The following is a 20,741-nucleotide window of genomic DNA, read 5'->3' as shown; positions in this document are numbered from 1 at the left end:
TCTGCTGGGCCCAGTGCCACGGAAGGAGACTGGAAAACAGGGCAAGGGACTTGATGCTCCTTGGGGACACCTGGGAGGGGAAAGGAGTAGCATGCACAGAGCAGGTGGAGTGGGGTCCGAGGGGAATGTGGCCTCCAGTGAGGCCTGGGGCTCCAGGGGGAACCCACCCCTCGTTTGACTGTGGGGATCTTCAGGTTGTTGCTATAAGGCTGGGATGTACTTTCCCTCCCCTACTCCCAACAAAATCTTCAGCAATTCAACATTTTACTCTTATACCATTAGATAAATAGATTCTTCTTGAGAAACACTAATGAGAGTAAAGATGATGGTGGTGGTGGTGGTGGTGGTAATGGTGGCAACAGTGTTGAAGATGGTGATCATGGTGGTAATGATGGTGATGGTGATGGTGATGGTGGTGATGGTGTTGATGATGTGACCATGGTGGTGATCATGGTGATGATGGTGATGATGGTAATGGTGATGAAGGTGATAATGATGGTAATGATGATCTTTAATGGTAGTGATGATGGTAGTGATGATGGTGATGGCTGCCGATATTTTGGGGACACTTGCTAAATGCCAGGCAGATGTTTAATTTTATTTGACCTGAATTATCCCATTTAATCCTAATGAATCTTCTCAGAAGTATACACCTTTCTTGCTCCCAGTGTGAGTCCCATGCCCAGGTAGCTCCAGGTGAAAGATCTGCTTTTGTAGGTACAGGAGTCTAACGGCAGCAAGAGAGGGGGCACCTGGTTATTTTGAGCCTCATAATCACCCCTGTGAGGAGGGATTGCTGTTCTGCTTTTCAGGTGCAAAAACTGCATCACAGAGAGGGAGAGTGACTTGCTTGAGGTCACAGAGCTGGGATGGCAGAAACAAGATGAGGACTTAGGTCATTTCAAACTCAAAGCTTATGCATCTTGGTCAGTGCTGGGAAGGCATAGAGGAATCATATGGGCCCTGTCCTCAAGGAGCTCAATCTCTTGGAAGAGACAGGCAGGTAGGGTGACAGTAGGGAAGGAGCAAAGAGGCACCCCCCAACCAGGTGGTCTGGATGGCTTCCCAGAAGAGGCAACATTTAGAGACAGGGAAGGATGCTCAGACAGCAGGCCCATGGAGGCCAGAAGGCAGGGTAGTATATGCTCTCCCCACACTCTCAGCCGAGGCTCCATCCTGAGCCCCAAACCTGCCGTTGGCCGTGCAGAGTATTGGCCTCAGCAGCCACCTTTCCAAAACCTATTTTTAGATCCAATTCTGCTCTAAATGCAAACACATTGTCAAGATAGTGGCCAACTTGGGTCCCATCCATGAACAGGCCCTCTCCGAGACACCAAAATAGAAAAAGGCTCTATTTGTGGATGACATGGACTGTTGGCAGAGGTGTTGACTCCCAGCGGATGGAGGCCAGATTACGGCCCAGCCCTTGGATGACCTGACACGTCAATGCTTCCTACCCAAATACAGTATAAAAATGCATGCAGAAGCACGTTAATCTCGTAAGAAGGCAACTTTCTACTGGGGCAGACGAGGGTGCCAGCAGACCTCAGGGAGAGAGAGTACAAATCCTACTTGCTCGAAGTGAGTGTGTTTGAGAGAGTCTTTTGCTGTTATCATTACTTCTCTAAGTTAGCCATTGGGTGGGTGCTGGGAGGACCTCTTGGACCATCTTAGTGATACAGAGACCGTATCAGCCCCAGCTTGCTTACTGCAGGCTCACCGTGGACAGGGGCTAGGCTAGATACATCCCTGTGTCTCATCTTAATCTATATAACCAACCCATGATGCATGCACAATTATCCCATTCCATAGATGAGAAAATTGAGGCTTGGAGAGGATAAGTTATTCGCTTTACCAGCTAGTAGGTAGGACTTTGGATTTGATTTTAGGTCTGTTGAACCACAAAGATCTCGGATTTAATTTCTCCAAGACATTGTTTCTCTGTCTTGCAGAACTTCTTCCTCCTGTTCATCTCTAAAGTCTAGCTCAAATGTCACCTCCTTGGAAGCATGCCTTGCCTGCCAAGCCAGGTTGGGTGCTTTCTCAGCAGGGATCCTACTGAGTCACCATTCCTGCTGGACTGGGAGTCCCTGGGGACAAGGACTCTGTGATCCTCCTTGCTATCTCTTGAACTCAGCCCCGACAGCTCTCACTCATGGGAGGTCTGAGAATGCAGCGAATGAAGCTTTTCTTTTCCAAGCTTTTCTTGGCTGAGAAACTGAGGCCCAGTGAGCAGGATGGTGTTGGTCAGAGGGACCTGGATTTAATTTATATGCTACCACTTTTTAGACATTTGATGTGAAGCCTTGGTCTCTTGCATGTGTTTGGGGCTGATGGCAATGCTCCCATCAGGGGCTGGTGTGTGCATCAAACTAAGGGGAGGAATCTCACGCCTGGCGTACAGCTGGTGCATGGTCAGTCTCCATGGATGATTGTGTTCATTGATGTGAAAAACCAGGCTCCAATTCCACACGCGCCAGGGAAATCGGACTGTCTTATTTTATCTACATAAAATACTAATGTGCCAGGGTGAAGAGGAGATTCTTTTTTCATTTTTAAAAATTGGGATAAAATATATACATAAAGTTTAACATTCTAACCATTAAAATATCTTATTGTGGTAAAATACACATAACATAAAATTGCCCATCTAAACTATATTTTTAAGTGTCTGGGTCATTCACAGTGTTGTGCAGCCACCCCATCCTCCATCCTCAGAGCCCTTTCCATCTTCCCCAGCTGGAACTCTGTCCCCATGAAGCTCTAACTCCCCATTCCTCCCCATGCCAATCCCTGGTGCCCCCATCTACTTTCTACCTCTGTGGATTTGACTCTTTTTTTAAAAAATAAATTAATTTTTTATTGGTGTTCAATTTACCAACATACAGAATAACACCCAGTGCTCATCCCGTCAAGTGCCCCACTCAGTGCCCGTCACCCATTAATCCCCACCCCCTGCCCTCCTCCCCTTCCACCACCCCTAGTTCGTTTCCCAGAGTTAGGAGTCTCATGTTCTGTCTCCCTTTCTGATATTTCCCACACATGTCTTCTCCCTTCCTTTATATTCCCTTTCACTATTATTTATATTCCCCAAATGAATGAGAACATACACTGTTTGTCCTTCTCCAATTGACTTACTTCACTCAGCATAATACCCTCCAGTTCCATCCACATTGAAGCAAATGGGGGGGTATTTGTCGTTTCTAATGGCTGAGGAATATTCCATTGTATACATAGACCACATCTTCTTTATCCACTCCTCTTTCGATGGACACCGAGGCTCCTTCCACAGTTTGGCTATTGTGGACATTGCTGCTATAAACATCGGGGTGCAGGTGTCCCAGCGTTTCATTGCATCTGTATCTTTGGGGTAAATCCCCAACAGTGCAATTGCTGGGTGGTAGGGCAGGTCTATTTTTAACTCTTTGAGGAACCTCCACACAGTTTTCCAGAGTGGCTGCACCAGTTCACATTCCCACCAACAGTGCAGGAGGGTTCCCTTTTCTCCGCATCCTCTCCAACATTTGTGGTTTCCTGCCTTGTTAATGTTCCCCATTCTCACTGGTGTGAGGTGGTATCTCATTGTGGTTTTGATTTGTATTTCCCTGATGGCAAGTGATGCAGAGCATTTTCTCATGTGCATGTTGGCCACGTCTATGTCTTCCTCTGTGAGATTTCTCTTCATGTCTTTCACCCATTTCATGATTGGATTGTTTGTCTCTTTGGTGTTGAGTTTAAGAAGTTCTTTATAGATCTTGGAAACTAGCCCTTTATCTGATACGTCATTTGCAAATATCTTCTCCCATTCTGTAGGTTGTCTTTGAGTTTTGTTGACTGTATCCTTTGCTGTGCAAAAGCTTCTTATCTTGATGAAGTCCCAATAGTTCATTTTTGCTTTTGTTTCTTTTGCCTTCGTGGATGTATCTTGCAAGAAGTTACTGTGGCCAAGTTCAAAAAGGGTGTTGCCTGTGTTCTCCTCTAGGATTTTGATGGAATCTTGTCTCACATTTAGATCTTTCATCATTTGACTCTGCTGGGGCCCTCCTATAAGTAGAATGACACAACATTTGTCCTTCTGTGACTGATTCATTTCCCTGAGCATAATGTCCTCCAGGTTCATCTATGTGGTAGCAGGTGTCAGAATGCCACAGAGGTCCTGCCCTGTGAGCTCCTGCCCCGTGAGCACCTGCCCTGTGAGCATGTGCACTCTCGAGTTGCATGCCCTGAGCATGTGGAGACCCATTGCAGGCAATTCTGTGCACACAGATTCACACACATGCACACCCATATCTATGCGGTAGGTACGGGTGTCTATGTGAAGGGATGCACAGACCTGGACAGAGGGTGGATGAGCCAAAAGCTGCTGGGGGCACCAGACACAAGAGATGTTCAAGCACCAGTGGAAATGAAACAACAGCAAGATAATTGCATTTGCTAGAGTTTTTCTTCCAACTGTGTGTGGAAGCGGCATGCTGTCGTGGTGTCTGCAGAGCCTGGAGGTGAGGTTCTACATACCCCTCCACAGAGGGCCAGCCAGCAAGCGTTCCACACTCTGCCCACCATTTATAGCTTCCACCAGTGCTTCCTCCTCCCAAGTACCAAAGACAAGGAGAGGATCATAAAGCCTCTAGAGAGAAAAGACCACTTACCACGGAGGAGTGGCACCAATACTGAGCCCACACATCTGTCACAGCAGCAAAGTGATGACCAGTGGCAAAGTGATGACCAGTGTGCTGCTAGAAATCAGGACAGTGGCTGCCTATGGTGCATGGGGAGAGTTTCATGTATTCAAAGGAGAATGATGCTACAGTGTATCAGGGCTGGGAGAAACGTTCACAGTTTAGTTATATTTTCTATTCTGTACTGTGCACTTGAATTAATTTCATTATTAATTTTTTCATATTAAAAATATCAACAAATCAAAAAGATTTTATGGGATACCTGGGTTGCTCAGTGGTTGAGCATCTGCCTTCAGCTCAGGGTGTGATCTCGGGGTCCTGGGATTGAGACCCACATCAGGCTCCCTGCATGGAGCCTGCTTCTCCCTCTGCCTGTGTCTCTGCCTCTCTCTCTGTGTCTCTCATGAATAAATAAATAAAATCTTTTAAAAAAAGCAAAAAGATTTTAAAACATGTTTTAAGGGGTGCCAAATTCTAACCTCCTACAGCATCTCATGCATCTGCCTGTCCTGGGGATGCGTCCCTATGCCGCCAGTTCTCTGGGTACCCATTCGCATGGCCTCCTCATGATCATCCCGGAATGCGTGGATAGTGTCTCACTGCAGGTGTTGCCTGCTGCTCTGCTCAAGCGCTGCCCTCTGTGCTCACCCAGCACAAGCCCCCAGAGCTGCCCTTAGCCAGTGACAGTGGGGGCTGGACGATAGTCACCCAGCTCCCAGTCCCCTCAGGTGGACAGTGCTGCATGGTTCACATTGTCTCCCAAAGGTGTCATGTCAGTGACCGGCTCACCATCCTTTGGCTTCCTCTCTTTCCCTATCTGAACTCTCCACTCAATACAGGGCTTCTAGGGTCACCTCTCAAATAGAGCACTCACCCCCACGTCCTTACCTCTGGGGACCCAGCCTCAGCCCTGCATGTGTAAATGCTTGCATTTGGGTGTCCCCCCAACCCTCACCTCCTGCCAGCTCTTCTTGTCACCATTCCACCATATGTATTTATTTCTGCACTCCTATTCCTCAAGGACAATAATTTCAATTCTGGTATCTGACAAGTTTGCCATTGCTATTAAGAACAAGCAGAAAAAGGAGACAGAACTCAGAGGTACAGCCGATGGCAGGGTGGAGGTAGAGAGGGCTTGCAGGGAAGCTGTGGGAGAGCTTGAGGAGGCTGAGAAGCTGCAGGTGAGCTGGGTTCTGGGGCTGCAGGGTCTTCCAGGTAAGCTGAGAGAACCTGACAGTTACCTCGGTGGCAGGAGGGCACAGGCCCAGTGAGGGATGCCCCACTGTGGGATGAATTTGCCCACAGAGCCCCAAGCACTGGAGTCGTGCATTGCCTCAGGGACCCAGGTGGGCCTGAAGCAGGGCTGAGGAGGGCTGTATCAGAGGGTCACAGAGGAGCAAGCGCAGAGGAAGCCCTGGTCTCTGTGTTACCAGCCGCAGAGCAGGTGAGCTGGGAGTAAGGCAGACATAAAGGACTGGGTTTGTAAAGACTCTGTTTCTCAGTGACACTGTGATTTAGGTCATGGACATTCTATTTATCTAGAAGGTGGTCTTTACTGTTTCATTTCAGTGAATGCAAAATACACAAAGGGCCTGTTTGTCCCCCTTGACTGGAAAGGCCTCTAGTTTGCTAAGCTCCTATTTTGTCAGGAGGTTTTCATGGAGCTCAGCCCTTGCAGGTGGGGAAGAAGCTGTGTGTGGGCCATTCTCCAAATGTGCAACTATGCTGGTCAGCGGTGGGGAAGCTGCCATGCTTAAGCTCTGCCACTGAGATTCAGGCATCCCTTTGCCGCCTGAAGGAATGCTGTCCCCAAGGCTACATGAAGGCCAAGAGGTCAGCTGAAGGAGGAGAGGGGGGAAGAGCTTAGTCCATTTGTAAAGTTTTGTTTTCAGAGCCAGAAGTGGGACTGGTGGTCTACAGTGGGTCACAGTGTGCTCTGTGAGCTGGACCCTGGGACCTCTCAATGTGTTTCATCACCCTCTGGTTAACCCACCTCTAGATAGTGTCCCTCAAATACAAGGTCAGAGTAGACTTGTCTACCTATGGCTGTATTTGCTGGGAAGAAGTGGTAAAACATCTAGAGGATCAGAAGGCTTTTCCTAATTCCACCAGGACACACTCAGGCTGGAGGGAACAGTCAAGTGGATGTCGTGACAACTCTGGGACACGCATTACAGCTTCCATCTGCTGAGGCTCAGAGAGTTTACCACACTTGACAGAACCAAGATTTGCAACCATAGGTGAGCTTCCCTCAGTAAAGGAGTTGGGGAACCTCAGTAAAGAAATCTAGAAATTGGGATCTCTGGGTGGCACAGCGGTTTGGTGCCTGCCTTTGGCCCAGGGCGCAATCCTGGAGACCCGGGATCGAATCCCACGTCGGGCTCCCGGTGCATGGAGCCTGCTCTTCCCTCTGCCTGTGTCTCTGCCTCTCTCTCTCTCTGCGTGTGACTATCATAAATAAATAAAAATTTATAAAAAAAAATAAATCTAGAAACACACTAAAGACATTTTTATCCAAGGTGTTGGACCCAGGTGTGCCTCTGCTCCCTTCCTGTCTCTTAGTCCCAGTGAAATGACAGTAGGGAGGTACAGAGTGAAGCAGTTTAAAAAGCTGTTTGGGCCTGAGCAGTGACCACAAACAGGTGGAAGATTTTAACAAGTTTCTGGGAGACAAATCTCTCCTGGGAGCAGAGGGGTCACAGCTGAGAGAACTGGCCAAAGGAGACCCAGGGTGCCAGGAGAGCCACCTGGGTTTGCAGAGAAGAGGGAAAGGAAGTGAAGGGATGGAGGCTTGCTTGCTGGTGAGCTGACCTGGTGGCAGAGGAAACTGTCCAGCTCCTCTGCAAATGCAAGATCGGGTCTCCAAGGGCAGGGTGGCATTCCAGAGGAAGGCCTCTTTAGTTTGTCAGTGAAATGAGGATCCCAGATGGCCCATTCTGCATACCCTCAGTGATGCCTGCCAGGAGATACAGCATCTAGGACCCACAGATCATGGCCCACTTCTCTCTCAGCAGAGAAACCTGCACAGCTACCATGCACTTCCACTAATTAACCAAGTCCCTAAGTCACTTGTTCTGGCAGACAAACAAGGACGAGCTAATATTAGAGGAGAAGCAGCAGCAGCCAGAGGAAGGAATGAGGTGGAGAAGCAGAGCTGACTTCCAAGAAAATGGAGCTCATTCTGTTTTCAGACAGGTTGACTTAAAAATATAGGAATTACTATCCTGGAGAGATTTGGCATCCATAGAACAAGAATTGGTTACTATAGAAAAATAAAAGAGGCAATCTGAGAACAAGAAAGAATTTATGGAAAAGTTACAGAGAATAAATTGAAGGGAAAAGTCAAGGAAATCTTCCTGAATTTAGAAATGGAGAACAGGGGTAATAAGAGAGGTAACAACTAATAATTTATTTTGAGTGCCAGGCACTGTGTAAAGTGTTTTAATTATTTAATCCCCAGGTGGGAATTATGATTATCTCCCCTTTACAATGAGAAAACTGAGGAATGAGAAGTCACCTGGCCATGGCAGCCCAGCTAGAAAGTTGTAAAGTGAAAATTCAGATGCAGGTTGTCTGGTTCCAGAGTCTGCACTCCACAGTGTGCAGTATCACTTAAAAGGAGTTCCAGGAAAAACAACTTGGGTGATCCCGCGAAAGCTGTGTCACAAGGAAGTTATACCTTTTTCAGGAGGAAGAAAAAAAAGGAGGAAGGTCGATTAAACCCAACAAGGAAAGTGGAAGAAATAATAAGGGTAAGAGCAGAAATGAATGAAATAGGAAACAAAACAAGTACACAACGGAAAGGATCAACAAAACCAAATGGTGGTTTGTTTGTTTGTTTGTTTTTTGAGTAATAAAATTTATAACCTCCTGGCAAGACTAAGTAAGTAAGAAAGAAAGAAGACACAAATAGTGATGTCAAGAGTAAAAATGGAGTGAGGGGGCACCTGGGTGGCACAGTGGGTTAAGCATCTGTCTTTGGCTCAGGTCATGATCTCATCATGGTCCTGGGATCAAGTCCTGCATTAGGCTTCCTGCTCAGCAGGGAGTCTGGCTCTCTCTCTCTCTCTCTCTCTCTCTCTCTCTCCCTCTGCCTTCTCCATTGCTCCTTCTCTCTCTCTCTCTCTCAAATAAATAAATAAAATCTTTTTAAAAGTGGGGACATAAGTGTAGAAACTGAAGACATTCAAAAAATAAAAAGAGGAGGAGCGCCTGGCTGGATCAGTTGGTGAAGTGTGCAATTCTTGATCTCAGGGTTGTGAGTTTGAGCCCCATGTTTGGGAGATTACTAAAATAAATAAATAAATAAAACTTAAAAAATAAATAAAAAGAGGAAATTATGAATATTTTAGGCTAATATTCTGAAAATTTGGATGAAATGAACACATTCCCAGGGAAATACAACTTATCTAAGCTGATACATGAAGAAATAGAAAATCAAACTAGTTTTGTAGCTATTAAAGAAATTGAACCCATTTTTTAAGCCTTCCCACAAACAAAACTCCAAGAATAGATGCCTATTCTTAAATTCTATCACCATTTAGGAGAGAAATGCCAATCTTACACCAGTTTTCCCAGAGAGGAGAAAAGGAGTAGAAATTGCCCAAGTCATATTATTATGAGGCTGTTTTAGGAGCAAAATCCTATGTGAACCCTTGGAAAAAGGGAGATTGCAAACCTGGTGCACTTATGAACACAAAAGTCTCAAGCAAAATATTAGCAAGAATATAAAAAAGGGTAAGACATCATAATAAAATTAGATTTTGTCCGGTAATTCAAAATTGGTAAAATATTTCAAAATCAATGCATTTCCCTATATTAACAGAATAGGGGAGGAATCATTTAATCATGTTAGTAGAAGCAGAAAAGACTTTGTTAACATCAGTATTCATGCATAATAAAATCCCTTAGCGGGATCCCTGGGTGGCGCAGTGGTTTGGCGCCTGCCTTTGGCCCAGGGCGCGATCCTGGAGACCCGGGATCGAGTCCCACGTCGGGCTCCCGGTGCATGGAGCCTGCTTCTCCCTCTGCCTGTGTCTCTGCCTCTCTCTCTCTCTCTGTGTGACTATCATAAATAAATAAAAAAAAATTTAAAAAAATCCCTTAGCAAACTAGGAATAAAAGGGAACTTTCTTAAGCTGACAAAGGGTAACTACAACAAAACTACAGCAAACATTATTCTGAGGGTGAAATGTTGAAAGATTTCCCTTTGAGATCAGGAACGAGATTAAGATGCCCATTCTCATTATTTCTGCATGACATTGAATAAGAGGTTTAGCCAGTGCAGTAGAGCAAGAAGAAGTAAAAGGTATTAGGATTGAAAGGAAAGAAATAAAACTCATTATTTATATGTGATGTGACTAAATATATAGAAAATCCAAAGTAATCAATTGTGAGAATTAACAAGTGATTTTGGCAAGATTGTTGTCTACAGGCCAGTATAAAACATGATGAACAATAAGAAGAAATCTTAAAAAACAGGTTGATATATCAGCAAAGGTTCAGAAATTAAAACAAAAATCAAAGGATACCATTTAAAATATCAAATGTGAACTATTTACACAGAAAACTATACATTACTTGGAGAAATTAATGAAAATGCAAATAAGTGAGCGAACACCCAAGTTCATGTATTCGAAGCCTGAATATCATAAATGTCACCTCCCTCAGAGCTGACCTATAGATTCATCGCCTTTCTAACCAAATTCACAAGGGGTGGAACTTGGTGAATTTATTCTAAAACATATGCAGAAAGACAAAGAATCAAGGATACTTAAGCACTTTTGAAGGACAAGTATAGGAGGGTGGCTTTACTGCACTGGATAACAAACTATGTCATAAAGCTGAAATAACTAGGATAGGGTGGTGTTGGGGCAAGGGCACAGAAAGAGCAATAGGGCAAAAGGGGTCCAGAGACAGACTTACATGCATATGGGAGATTGGTTTATGGCAAAGGAGGAAGAGGATGTATCTTTCCAATAAATGGCTTATGGGACAGTCAGCTCTCCATCTGTCCACATGCAGCAAATGAAACCTGACCTCTCCTGTGCTCCACATACAGAAGTCATCTAGTGTAAAACGTATCAAGTGTCAGGAGCCTAACAGGAAGATAGGGACCTACGGGGCGGGAAGACACTTTCTAGGTCAGACATGAAGACATGAGCTATAAAGGAGAAGATTGGTAAATTGGGCTATTAAAACCAACCTTTTTGTTCATCAAGGGACACCATTTGGAGAGTGAAATGTAAGCCACAGAGAGGAAGAAGGTATTTCCAGTGCATAGAAAACAGAAGAGAGCTCATTTCTGTGGTATGCAAGAGAACTACCCAGCGACGAGGAGAAGGCGGATCAGGAGATTAACTGGCCAGACTTGAAAGCTACACACAAGGAAGGATGCCCAGACAGCCGATGAGTGTTTGAAAAGTCGCCCGACCTCCGAGGGGTCATGGATTTGCGAACTGAAATCAAGAGCCACTGCTCTGTGCCCACAGAACGCCTCCAATTCAAGGCTGGCCACACACCTTGCGACAAATTAGTAAAACCACTTAGGAAAGCTTGTGTTTCTACCAAAACGGAATATGCAGACACCCAGTGACCCGGGAGCTTCACTCGCAGGAACACACCCAACGGAAACGCTCACACAAGTCACTGGAGATGCGCTCAGAGATGTGCACGCCCGCACGGCGGCCACAGCCCCACACCAGAGCCCCCCGAGTGTCTGTAACGGGAGACCGGATGGACACGGGTGGGAGGCTACGCGGGGTGAAAATCAACTCACTACTGCTGCACGCAGCAGCATGGGTGACTCACAAGCATACTGTCAGCCCAGAAGCCGGACCCAGGTGAGCGCGGCTATGAGAGTCCATTTACAGCAGTTAGAGAAGCAGGCAAAGCCCAGCTTGTGCGGAGCGATGCGCGCACAGGTGGTAGAGCCACGGAGGAGCGGGAGGGGTGCTGACCACCAGGGGGTTCTCGGGAGCCTCTGGGGGGGCGAGGCAGCGCGGGGGTCGTCAGCGCTCTGGCTCTCGACTTGGCAGGTGGTGATGTGTTCGCTTTCTGAGAATACAGATGACCCTTGAACTACACGGATTTGAACTACAAGGGTCCGCTTAGACGCGGATTTTCTTCCATAGATACTGTAAACGTGCTTTCTCTTCCTTTTGATTTTCTCAGTAACATTTTTTTCTCTAGCTTATTTTATTATCCAGTACATGACACATGCAATATACAAAATACATGATAATCAGTATTTTTTGTTATTAGTAAGGCTTCTGGTCAACAGTGGACTATTAGTAGTTATGTTTCAGGGAGTCAAAAGTTAAATGTGGATTTTGGCTGTGTAGGGAGTCAGTGCCTCTAATGCCTGTGATGTCCAAGGGCCAACTGTACATTCAAGTGTTAGGTCTGGGCACTTTTCTGTATGTGTGTCACACTTCATGATAAAAATGATTTAGGAAAAAGGAAAACGTTTCAAGCATGTCAGCTCTTCACTCACCACCCACCCCTGTACTTCTTTGTGAAAACATTTACTGGAGAAAACATTTTAACCAAAAGGAAAAACAAATTTATAAAAGAGGAAGAAATTGAATCCAGGAAAAGTAGGTGTAACCCTAATGTGCTGAGTGAAATGTCCACAAGCGTGCATCACGCCAAAAATTGGTGCAATCGAGAGTGGAACAGTTTCACGGATGCTTTTGTGTACACACTCACATTTGTGCAGTGCACATTCATGTGTACCATGCGTACATGTATGTCTGTTCCATGTACACACTTGTGTATGACATGAGTGCACACATATCCGTGCTATGTGCATGCTCACCTGTGCTGTGGGTACAAGTGTGCCCATCTCGTCCTTATTACATTGACCTGGCCAGGGTTGGGAGGGGCTGGGTTGTGGGTCTGGGAGGATTGAGGGAGGTGGGCTGGGGCACCCTACAGCTAGCTGGCCACCCCTGACCGAGTCTCCTCTGGAGCTGAGAAGCTAGAGGGCAGCCATCTGGGGCAGGGGTGCCTGAGGTGTGTGACCACTGTGTGAGGACACCAGAGCCAGTGTCAATGCACTAACGTCAAAGTGTGGGCAGGTGTGGTTTCTCCTGGAGGCTCCAGGGGACAGCTGTTCCCTCCAGCTTCTAGAACCTTCCTGTGGCACAGCCCCTTCTTCACATCCCCCCAGCCTCTGCTTCTATCCCTACATCTTCCACTCTGACCCTCCTGCCTCCTTCTGGTCAGGACCCTGTGACCCCAGGGGCTGCCCAGATCATCCAGGATAACCTTCTGTGTCAGGAGCCTTCACTTGACTATGGCCATGAGGTCTCTTTGGCCATGTGTGTGATGTCCTGATTCCAGGGTTGTGATGCAGATGATTGGAGGGAGCAAGGCAGGCACAAGGGAGCCTGGGCAGCGTTCAGGTGGATGGAGCAGCTTGCACAAGGCAAAGGCTGGAAGAAGCAGGTGGAGCAGAGGGAGAGAGTACAGAGATGGACAAAAAACCTGAAGAATGTGGACTAAGAGCAGGGCAGCGGGGGTCAGGTATGTCCACATTGACCCAGGGCTGGGGCAGGTGTCGGCAGGCAGGCCCCCAGCTCCAGTGTCCCCAGGCACCACTCAAGCCTCAACAGGTGCCCCGCTGTTTTTCCTGGCATCTGACCCTTTCCAGAGCTTACATCTTCGGTGACCTGTGTTCTGGATCCGCTAATCCTCTTGGGTGTGGGGAGGGGCCCTGGAAGGAGGAAGACGCTGTGCCCCCCGGGATCTGCCCCTCCTGGAGAACCTGGCCCAGCCCCACGCGCTCAGGCGGCGGATGTTTGTTCTGCTGCAGCTGTAGCCGCAGCTGTCTGCTCCAACCCATCCCTGGTCCCCCGGAGCCCAGCCGTGAGCTCACGTGTGACCCCAAACCCTATTCTCAAGGCCGAAATTCCCGCCTCTGTCCAATGGGGCGCTTGGAGCCAGGGACCTGCAATGCTCCTCCCGGTCCTGTACTTCCTGGATCCCAGGTGTTTACAAGGGCCCCAGGCTGGAACAGGGTGCTCGTCTCCTAGGGTGCTGCCCTTGTCAGTGCCCCGTTTATAGCTCCCAGGTCAGATAGTGGAGGGGTGGGCTGCAAACCCAGACACTGGGGGTTGCCTCAGGGGCCTGGGGGTTGCGTAATAGCTCTCAGCAGCTGGCAGGCTCTGGAAAAGTTGTTTTTCACCGGGTGCAGCTGGAGGAGCACTGGGGAAGTTAGCTCCTCTCAGCTGAGGGCGGGGGTGGGGCGGGGGTGCAGGCTGGGTGGCTGGCAGACAGAGGGCTTGAACACCACAGAGCCCACTCCCACCGCTGCAGCCCCCCGGGGTCAGGCGAGGGCTCCTTCCTCCCCAGGGAGTGGCAAGCACAGGCCAAGCATAGAGCTGAAGTCCCCAACACGGCTCAGCCAGAAAGGGGCAAAGCCAAGACCACAGCCCAGGCTGGGCTGACTCCCAAGCTCAGAGACCCCCACTTCCCAGCAGGACGACCTGAGGTGGGGGCAGATGGCCCTGGTCATCCCGGGGGCTGGTGGCAGAGAGTGAGAGGATGCCAAGTGACATTCTGGAGCACTGTTGGGGCCAAACCCTGAGTCAGGAGCCTCTACATGACATTTAACTCCATGTTGGCTGCAGCAAAGCAGGTGCCTTCTGGTCGAGCCCCGGGTCTCTCTGGGCAGTGGCCACCCCCTTGCTGTGCCTCTGTCCCCTTCCTTTCACCTTCTCCAGACTCAAGCATTTTGGGGTGCAGTGGTGGGGAAGGGGTGTTGCTGTCTGGCTGCCATGGGTGCTCCTGGAGGCCGTGTTCAGGGAGTTTGGTCTATCCAAGGCCCAGACCTTGGGACAAAGTCCCTGAAATGCTCGAGATCCTCCACCACCTTTGAGGTGTCCTGCAGCTGCAAGGGACAGTCCTGGGCTGGCCGTTGGCGGTCGCTTGAGTGTCCGTGGCTGTCTGCCCTTGGCCTGAGTGTTTTCTCCAGCTCAGCCTCATGCAGGGCAGCCTGGGCACCAGGACCTTGTTTCCCACAGAGCAGACCCAGGGCCCCCGTGTGGCCTGGGTGTGGGGAGCGGTGCTCAGTACACGTGGTAATCAGAGCCCAAGGATTGCAAAACCGGGGTGTTGAAGCAGATCACGGCGTCCTCACTCACAGCTGCTTGCGATAGTTTCTGGTCCTTTCCCAGGGTGGGTGCCAGGTGCTCTTTGGTCTGATTCTCTCCATCTAGCTGGCTGGCCACAGTGCACAGCCAGCTGCATCCAGCATCACCAATGCCTGGTGTGCCTGTCTCATGAGTCCCTTTAGGTACCAAGCAGAATTCCCACGGCGGCCTACGGTCACAGCCACCTGGGGCCATCTTCTAAAAGTGCCCCATGGTGGGCTTATTTAAATCTGGACCTGTCGAGCCTCAGGATCTCAGAGCCTGGAAGGGCTTGAAGTCCTGCAGTTGTTCACTCCTCCCTAGGGAGAAGGTGTCCAGCAGTTACACAGCCGCCCAGAGGCCAGCTGGGCAAGCCCTGCCGCCCTGCAAGGCTGGGACCAGGGGGGTCCAGAACCCAGGCCTGGGCCCCTCCCTCTCAGATCAGCTGGGCACCCAGCTTGCTCACCTCACCTTGGGGCCCTCCGCTTATTACTAGGGGGCCTGCCCTGGGCAACTCATGGCTCTATACCCTGCTCGGAGCCCCCCACCCCCTGCCCCTGCTGCATCCCTGGGCAATCTGCTTTGTCTCTTCCTGCCTTCTTTCCCCATCACTGGCGGGTCTGAAGCAAGGGTGATGTGGAGCAGATACAGAGAAGCTTTAGGACTGGCACACTAGCCTGGCTCAGCTGGGCTCACAGTAAGCCAGGTACCCTTCCAAGTGCTCTGCCCCCTGGCCTCGGGGACAGTGGTATCGGTGTTCCTCCCGCACCTGGGTTGAGGACAAGGCAGGGGCAGGGAGACGTCTTGCCGAGACCACAGACTAGGAGCAAGTGGGGAGCCGGCCCTATGCCCCAGGGCCTGGGGTGGTTCCCAGGCCTTTGGCTGACTGGAAAATCAGCTCCAGATCCAAGAGAAGCTGTGGCTGGCGGGGGTGGGCTACCCTGAGTATCCGCGGGCTGAAGACCATGTGCTTGTAAACTTTAATTTCCATACAGTAGAGAAACATACAGTACAAGCATACGGGGGAATCCACTGTACAGCGAAGCTCACAAATACACCTCGACACATAACGCGCGCTCCCCAGCCGCTCTGGTGGGTGATTCCAGGAGTCGACCGCCCCTTGCTGAACAGCACAGGGGAGGCGAAGCTGGCTCAGTCCTCGTCACCCCTCCCCCTGTCAGGGGGCTTCCTCTGCCCCCTGCCCCATGGGCACCTTCAGGAAGACAGGTGGCCTTCCAGAGGGTGTCAGGCACTCTGCTCCTGGCCAGGCTCTCTCCCGCCTGGGAAGCCACAGGGCTTGGGTGAGAAGCCAGGGTACCCTTGGGACCAATCTGGGCCAGGTCCCCACACTTGACTCCCAAAGGGAGTCAGACACGGCCACCCTCCAGGGCCTCCAGGCTGGCGGAGCAACAGCCCGGGTCATTCAATGTGGTGGACACTGTGGTGTCTGGTGCAGGGGATGAGAGGCCTTTCTCGGGGAGGACAGGCTCGGGAACTGACCTGAGCAGGTGAGTGGGAGGGGAGGTGGGGTAGGAGCAGCCTGGGCATTCAGACAGAGTTGGACAGGTGTAAAGGCAGGGGCATAGAAGGGAGGGTGGGAGCTGTGAGGGAATTCCAGAGGAGTGTTCTGGATATCCTGGGCACTTGGAAGGTGGCCTTCAGGAGCATCTGTACAAGGGAGGCATCCAGCTGTCCCCATGGCACGATCACATAGAAGTCAACCTTCCTGAGGCTGAGGTGGGTCCCTGGCCAAGCCCTGCCTGTGGCTCTGGCCCTGGACGGCCAGGAGGAGGCCACTGGCTCTGCTGAGGACCGTCTGTGGTCCTTCGTCCTGACCCCGTGGGAGGCCGTGGCTCTGGATGGGACCTCTCAGCTGGCACCCGTCCCAGGCTGCAGGCTCTGGCACTCGGCAATGTGGGGAGGGGGCCCCACCCTCACAGAACCACCTCCGGAGAGATGCTGAACAGGATGTCATCATTCCCCCGCCGCACCTCCAGCAGCAGAGGGGACTCCGTCAGGACAGCCTCCTGCAGCTCACTTGAGTCCGCCAGAGGGCGCCCGTTGACCTTGACGATGATGTCGCCATCTTGGATGCCCCCTCTGCCAATGGAGAGACACCCAGTTACTGCATGTTCCCCCCACCCCCGGGGCCCAGACCCTGCTTGGGGGACAATCAGGTGAACAGAAGCAGTTTAAGAAAAATCATTTCAACCAGTAAGAACAGTGTCCTGACTCCAAGGTTCCTACACCAGGTGGAAACCAATGTCCTACAATGGCTTGTGTTTTGTGAGCTGGCTTCTTCTCTATATCACGAGGGCCTGGGTTCAAGTTCTGGGTGCAGTTCTTTTAGCTGGGCTGCCACATGTCAGACTCTTGGCCCCTTTGAGCCTCAGTTTGCACATCTGCAGTCCTATGTGGGAACACACCTGCAGATTTCGAGGTCCAGGCTGCAGTGAGGGCTAACAGATTAGGTAGCCTCGGTCAGCAGCAGCCACCCTTGCTACTGATCCCATCACTCTGGCTCTTGAGGCGGCCTGCCTGTGGCCACTCCTGGTAACTGCTGAAACCCTCAGTTTGGTGGTAATTCTTTGGTTTCATGGGTCTATGTTCCAACAACTTCTATTGCAGGCCAACTGTGGACTGAGCCCATGTGCTACAGGGTCCACAACTTCCTGCATAGCCGCTGAAGCAGCACAGCACAGAAAACAGGAAGAGAGGTCCTCTTTGGCTGAAGGGGCCCTGTCGGGCTGGAGGCCTGCCTGTCTGGCTCCCCTCCATTCCATACCTTGCCCTCGTCCCTCACAGACCCCATGTGCATGACCTCCAGCTCCAGGGATTACCATTTAGACCACTGACTGGATGCAGCCCACCCACCATACTGACTGGTGACCTGTGGCAAAGGAGGGAAGAGGCTTGCTCAGATCCCTTCTGGGCCCTACATGGGCCATACAAGCATGTGGTACCTGCACTACACTAGTTGCCTTGGCTCCTGGTGTTGCAGATAGTCAATATTTTTCTGGTACTTAGAGGTTTCAAAGAAAATAATGCTTTGTCTCATTTGGTCTGGACAAGGTCTCCTCAGAGGAGAAAGAGTAGGCCCAATTGTGTCCATTTTGTAGATGAGGAAATAGGCCTAGGAAGACCCAGGTGGGTCCAGCGGGCTGGTGGGAGGTAGGCTGGATTGGGGTTTGAGCTTTGAGGGGTCTCCACTACTCTGTCTCTCCTGACCCAAAGGAAAGGACATGCCCAGCCATGGAAGGGCAGTGCCAATGCTCTACGGGGTACTTAATCTCTCCAGCCCCCCCCTGGCTTAGATGATAGGCTAGAATGCCACCTGCCACTTCCATGCCATGTCATATGCCAGGAGCTCAAGGTTATGCAAGGTCACTGAAGTGGGCCCACCCTAGGCCTCGTGCCCACCCAACTCCACCCTCCAGGATGTCTGCTTCCCTCCAGTCTGGCTTCCCTGCTTCCCGTAGTACAGCCTACCTCTGAGAAGGTGAGTTTGGAACAACCTCTTGCACATAAATTCCACTGCTGACTGATGGGAAGTCTGGATTGCTGGCCTTTAGTTCTTCCACCAAACTGAAAAGGTAGTTCCACCATTAATGCATTTCTTCTGAGCCTCTAAACTGACTCCTTGGCAGAAAGCTACTCCCACCATTCCCCACCACCTGGGCCAGAAGAGGCATCTCCTTTAAATCTCGGCACTGTTCTGTCCCACCACTGACCACTCCGGGTTGTCACTGGTTCTTCTTAGTGTCCCCCACTTGACATGGGCTCCTCAAGAGAAAGTTTACTGAAGATGGATGGTTAGAAGTGTAGACAGGGGAAGGTGATGGATAGTTGGGAGGGTGGGCAGGACGAGGTATGAGAGGAAGGAAGGAAAGGTAGAAGGATGGATGAGAAAATGGATGGATGGAAGGAATGATGAATAAACAGATAGATGAAGGATGAGCAATGAGTGAGTCATGGACTGGATAGACAGAAGACTGGACAGGTGTGATAGATGGATGGAAGGATGGTATGATGGAGGGATGTGTGATGGATAGATGGAGGGATGGTGTGATGGATGGATGGACGGTGTGAAAGATTGATGGAATGATGATGGATGGATGAATTCTGGATGGATAGATGGATGGATGGATGGATGAATGGATGGATGGATGTGTGATGGATGAATAGACAGATGGGTAGTGTGACAGACTGATCAAAGGATGATGTGATGGATGGACAAATGGTGTGATGGATGGGTGGATGAAAGAGAGAAAGAAAGAACACATTTAGATAAATTGGTATATTGGTCTTGAATACAAATGGCTTCCAGATTTAATCCCTAGATTAACAGTTGATGAACTGGGAAGAATGATCATTTTAGAGGCTGCATAGGTTTGAGGGTATAGTCAGTTGAGCATGCTTTAGTTCTCCCCAGAGCCCTCAATGCAGTGACCTCCTTCTTCAAATTCTTGGACTTGACTTTGTATATTTTTCTCTCTCTGCTTCCCTTCTTTCCCTCCCTCTCTCCTTTTCCTTACCCACCGCACCCTTTATTTCACTATCAGTGTTTTAGCCACCTACTCTGCTGCATATGTGGTACTGATGATTGGAACACAGTTCTCACTCCCAAGGAGCTCAGGTTCAAAGTTGAGGGGACAGGGCAACTCCAGCCCATGAGACCAGTGTAATGCTTGGAAGGGAAAAACTTGTGCTTTTGCAGGGAGTAGAGGTGGTACTCCTCCCACTTGAGTGGCATGTGGAATAGAACAGTGCCTCCAAAAAATTCATGCCCACTCAGAACCTTAGAATGTGACTTTGTTTAGAAATAGGGTCTCTAAAGATCTCATTGGTTAAGGATCTCTAGATAGGGTCACCTTGACTTAGGATGGGACCTAAATCCAAGGACTGGTGCTTTTATAAGAGAAAGAAGGGGGATATTTGGACACAGATACACAGAGGAGGCCACATGAGGATAGAGGTAGAGATTGGGGTAATGTGGCTGCAACCTAAGAAACACCTGGAGCCCTGAGAAGCAGGGGAGGACTCTCTCCACAGAACCTTCAGTGGGAGCACAGACTTGCTGACACCCTGATTTTGGACTACTGGCATTCAGAATTGCCAAAGAATGGATTCCTATTGTCTTAAGCCACCAAGTTTGTGGTAATTTGTGAGTCCTCAGGGGGCTGAAGGAACCCATTAGACAAAGGAGGAAAAGGCATTGCAGGCAGAGGGTTGGCCTAAGCAAAGACTTGCGAGTCTGACTCTGTCTGGCCCGGTGGAACACTTGCAGGTGGCTGAGCACACCTGGGCAAGGTCTGGGAGGAGAGCTGAGGTGAGGGATGAAGATGGAGGGACAGCAGGGCTGCATCCTCAGACACTCACCTAGGTGTGATGGTCCGCATCCGTATGCCAATGAAACGCTTCTTCCAGTCTGAGAACAAAACATTATAGGACTCTGTTAGAGCTGTTATGAAAGACTCTGCCCTCCCTGAGGCACCAGGTGGGAGCCAAATTCCTCCCAGGAGCAGAAAGCAACAGGATCCATCCCATTTGCTCACAGGCCTAGAGTTGCCTCTCTCCTCCAGGCTGCCATTGAGGTGTTGGGAGATGTCCTGTCTAGTCTGGTGACTTCATGCCCATCCTTGCCCTCAGGTCCCATGCAACCACATCAGCCCCCACAGCTTCTCTGCTGCTGAGCCCCACACCCAAACCCCAGTGGCCAATGGGGCTCTCCTCTCCAGCCTCCATCTTGCAGGTTCCCCAAACTTTCCTGTTCAGATCTGAACTTGTTACCATCTCCTGTTTTCCCCATAAAATATAACATTAGCCAGTAATGCCTAGTGAGCACTAGCCATGTGCCAGGCCCTCCAGTTGAAGACTTAAACACACAACTTGTTAAGGCAGCAGCTCTATCTATCCCCTTGGCTGT

The 20,741-nt window shown here is 49.9% G+C and overlaps 1 protein-coding gene across 1 annotated transcript in view; it reads right to left on the bottom strand.

Moving 5' to 3' along the window:
• Positions 1-15,781: 15,781 nt before the first annotated feature.
• The window catches only part of HTRA3 (HtrA serine peptidase 3), a 30,884-nt gene continuing 25,924 nt past the window's right edge, over positions 15,782-20,741 (bottom strand). Inside the window, exons 7-9 of the mRNA XM_077875443.1 lie at positions 20,195-20,243; positions 18,305-18,400; positions 15,782-16,915 (exon numbers count right to left, since the gene is read on the bottom strand). Coding sequence (XP_077731569.1) covers positions 16,750-16,915; positions 18,305-18,400; positions 20,195-20,243 — 311 coding nt within the window. The 3' untranslated portion in view covers positions 15,782-16,749. The remainder of the gene's footprint in view (positions 16,916-18,304; positions 18,401-20,194; positions 20,244-20,741) is intronic.

This window comes from Canis aureus, chromosome 2 (assembly GCF_053574225.1).
Source record: "Canis aureus isolate CA01 chromosome 2, VMU_Caureus_v.1.0, whole genome shotgun sequence".
NCBI lineage: Eukaryota > Metazoa > Chordata > Mammalia > Carnivora > Canidae > Canis > Canis aureus.
Note: the sequence above shows the minus strand (reverse complement) of the source record. Positions and strands in the feature narration are given on the sequence as shown.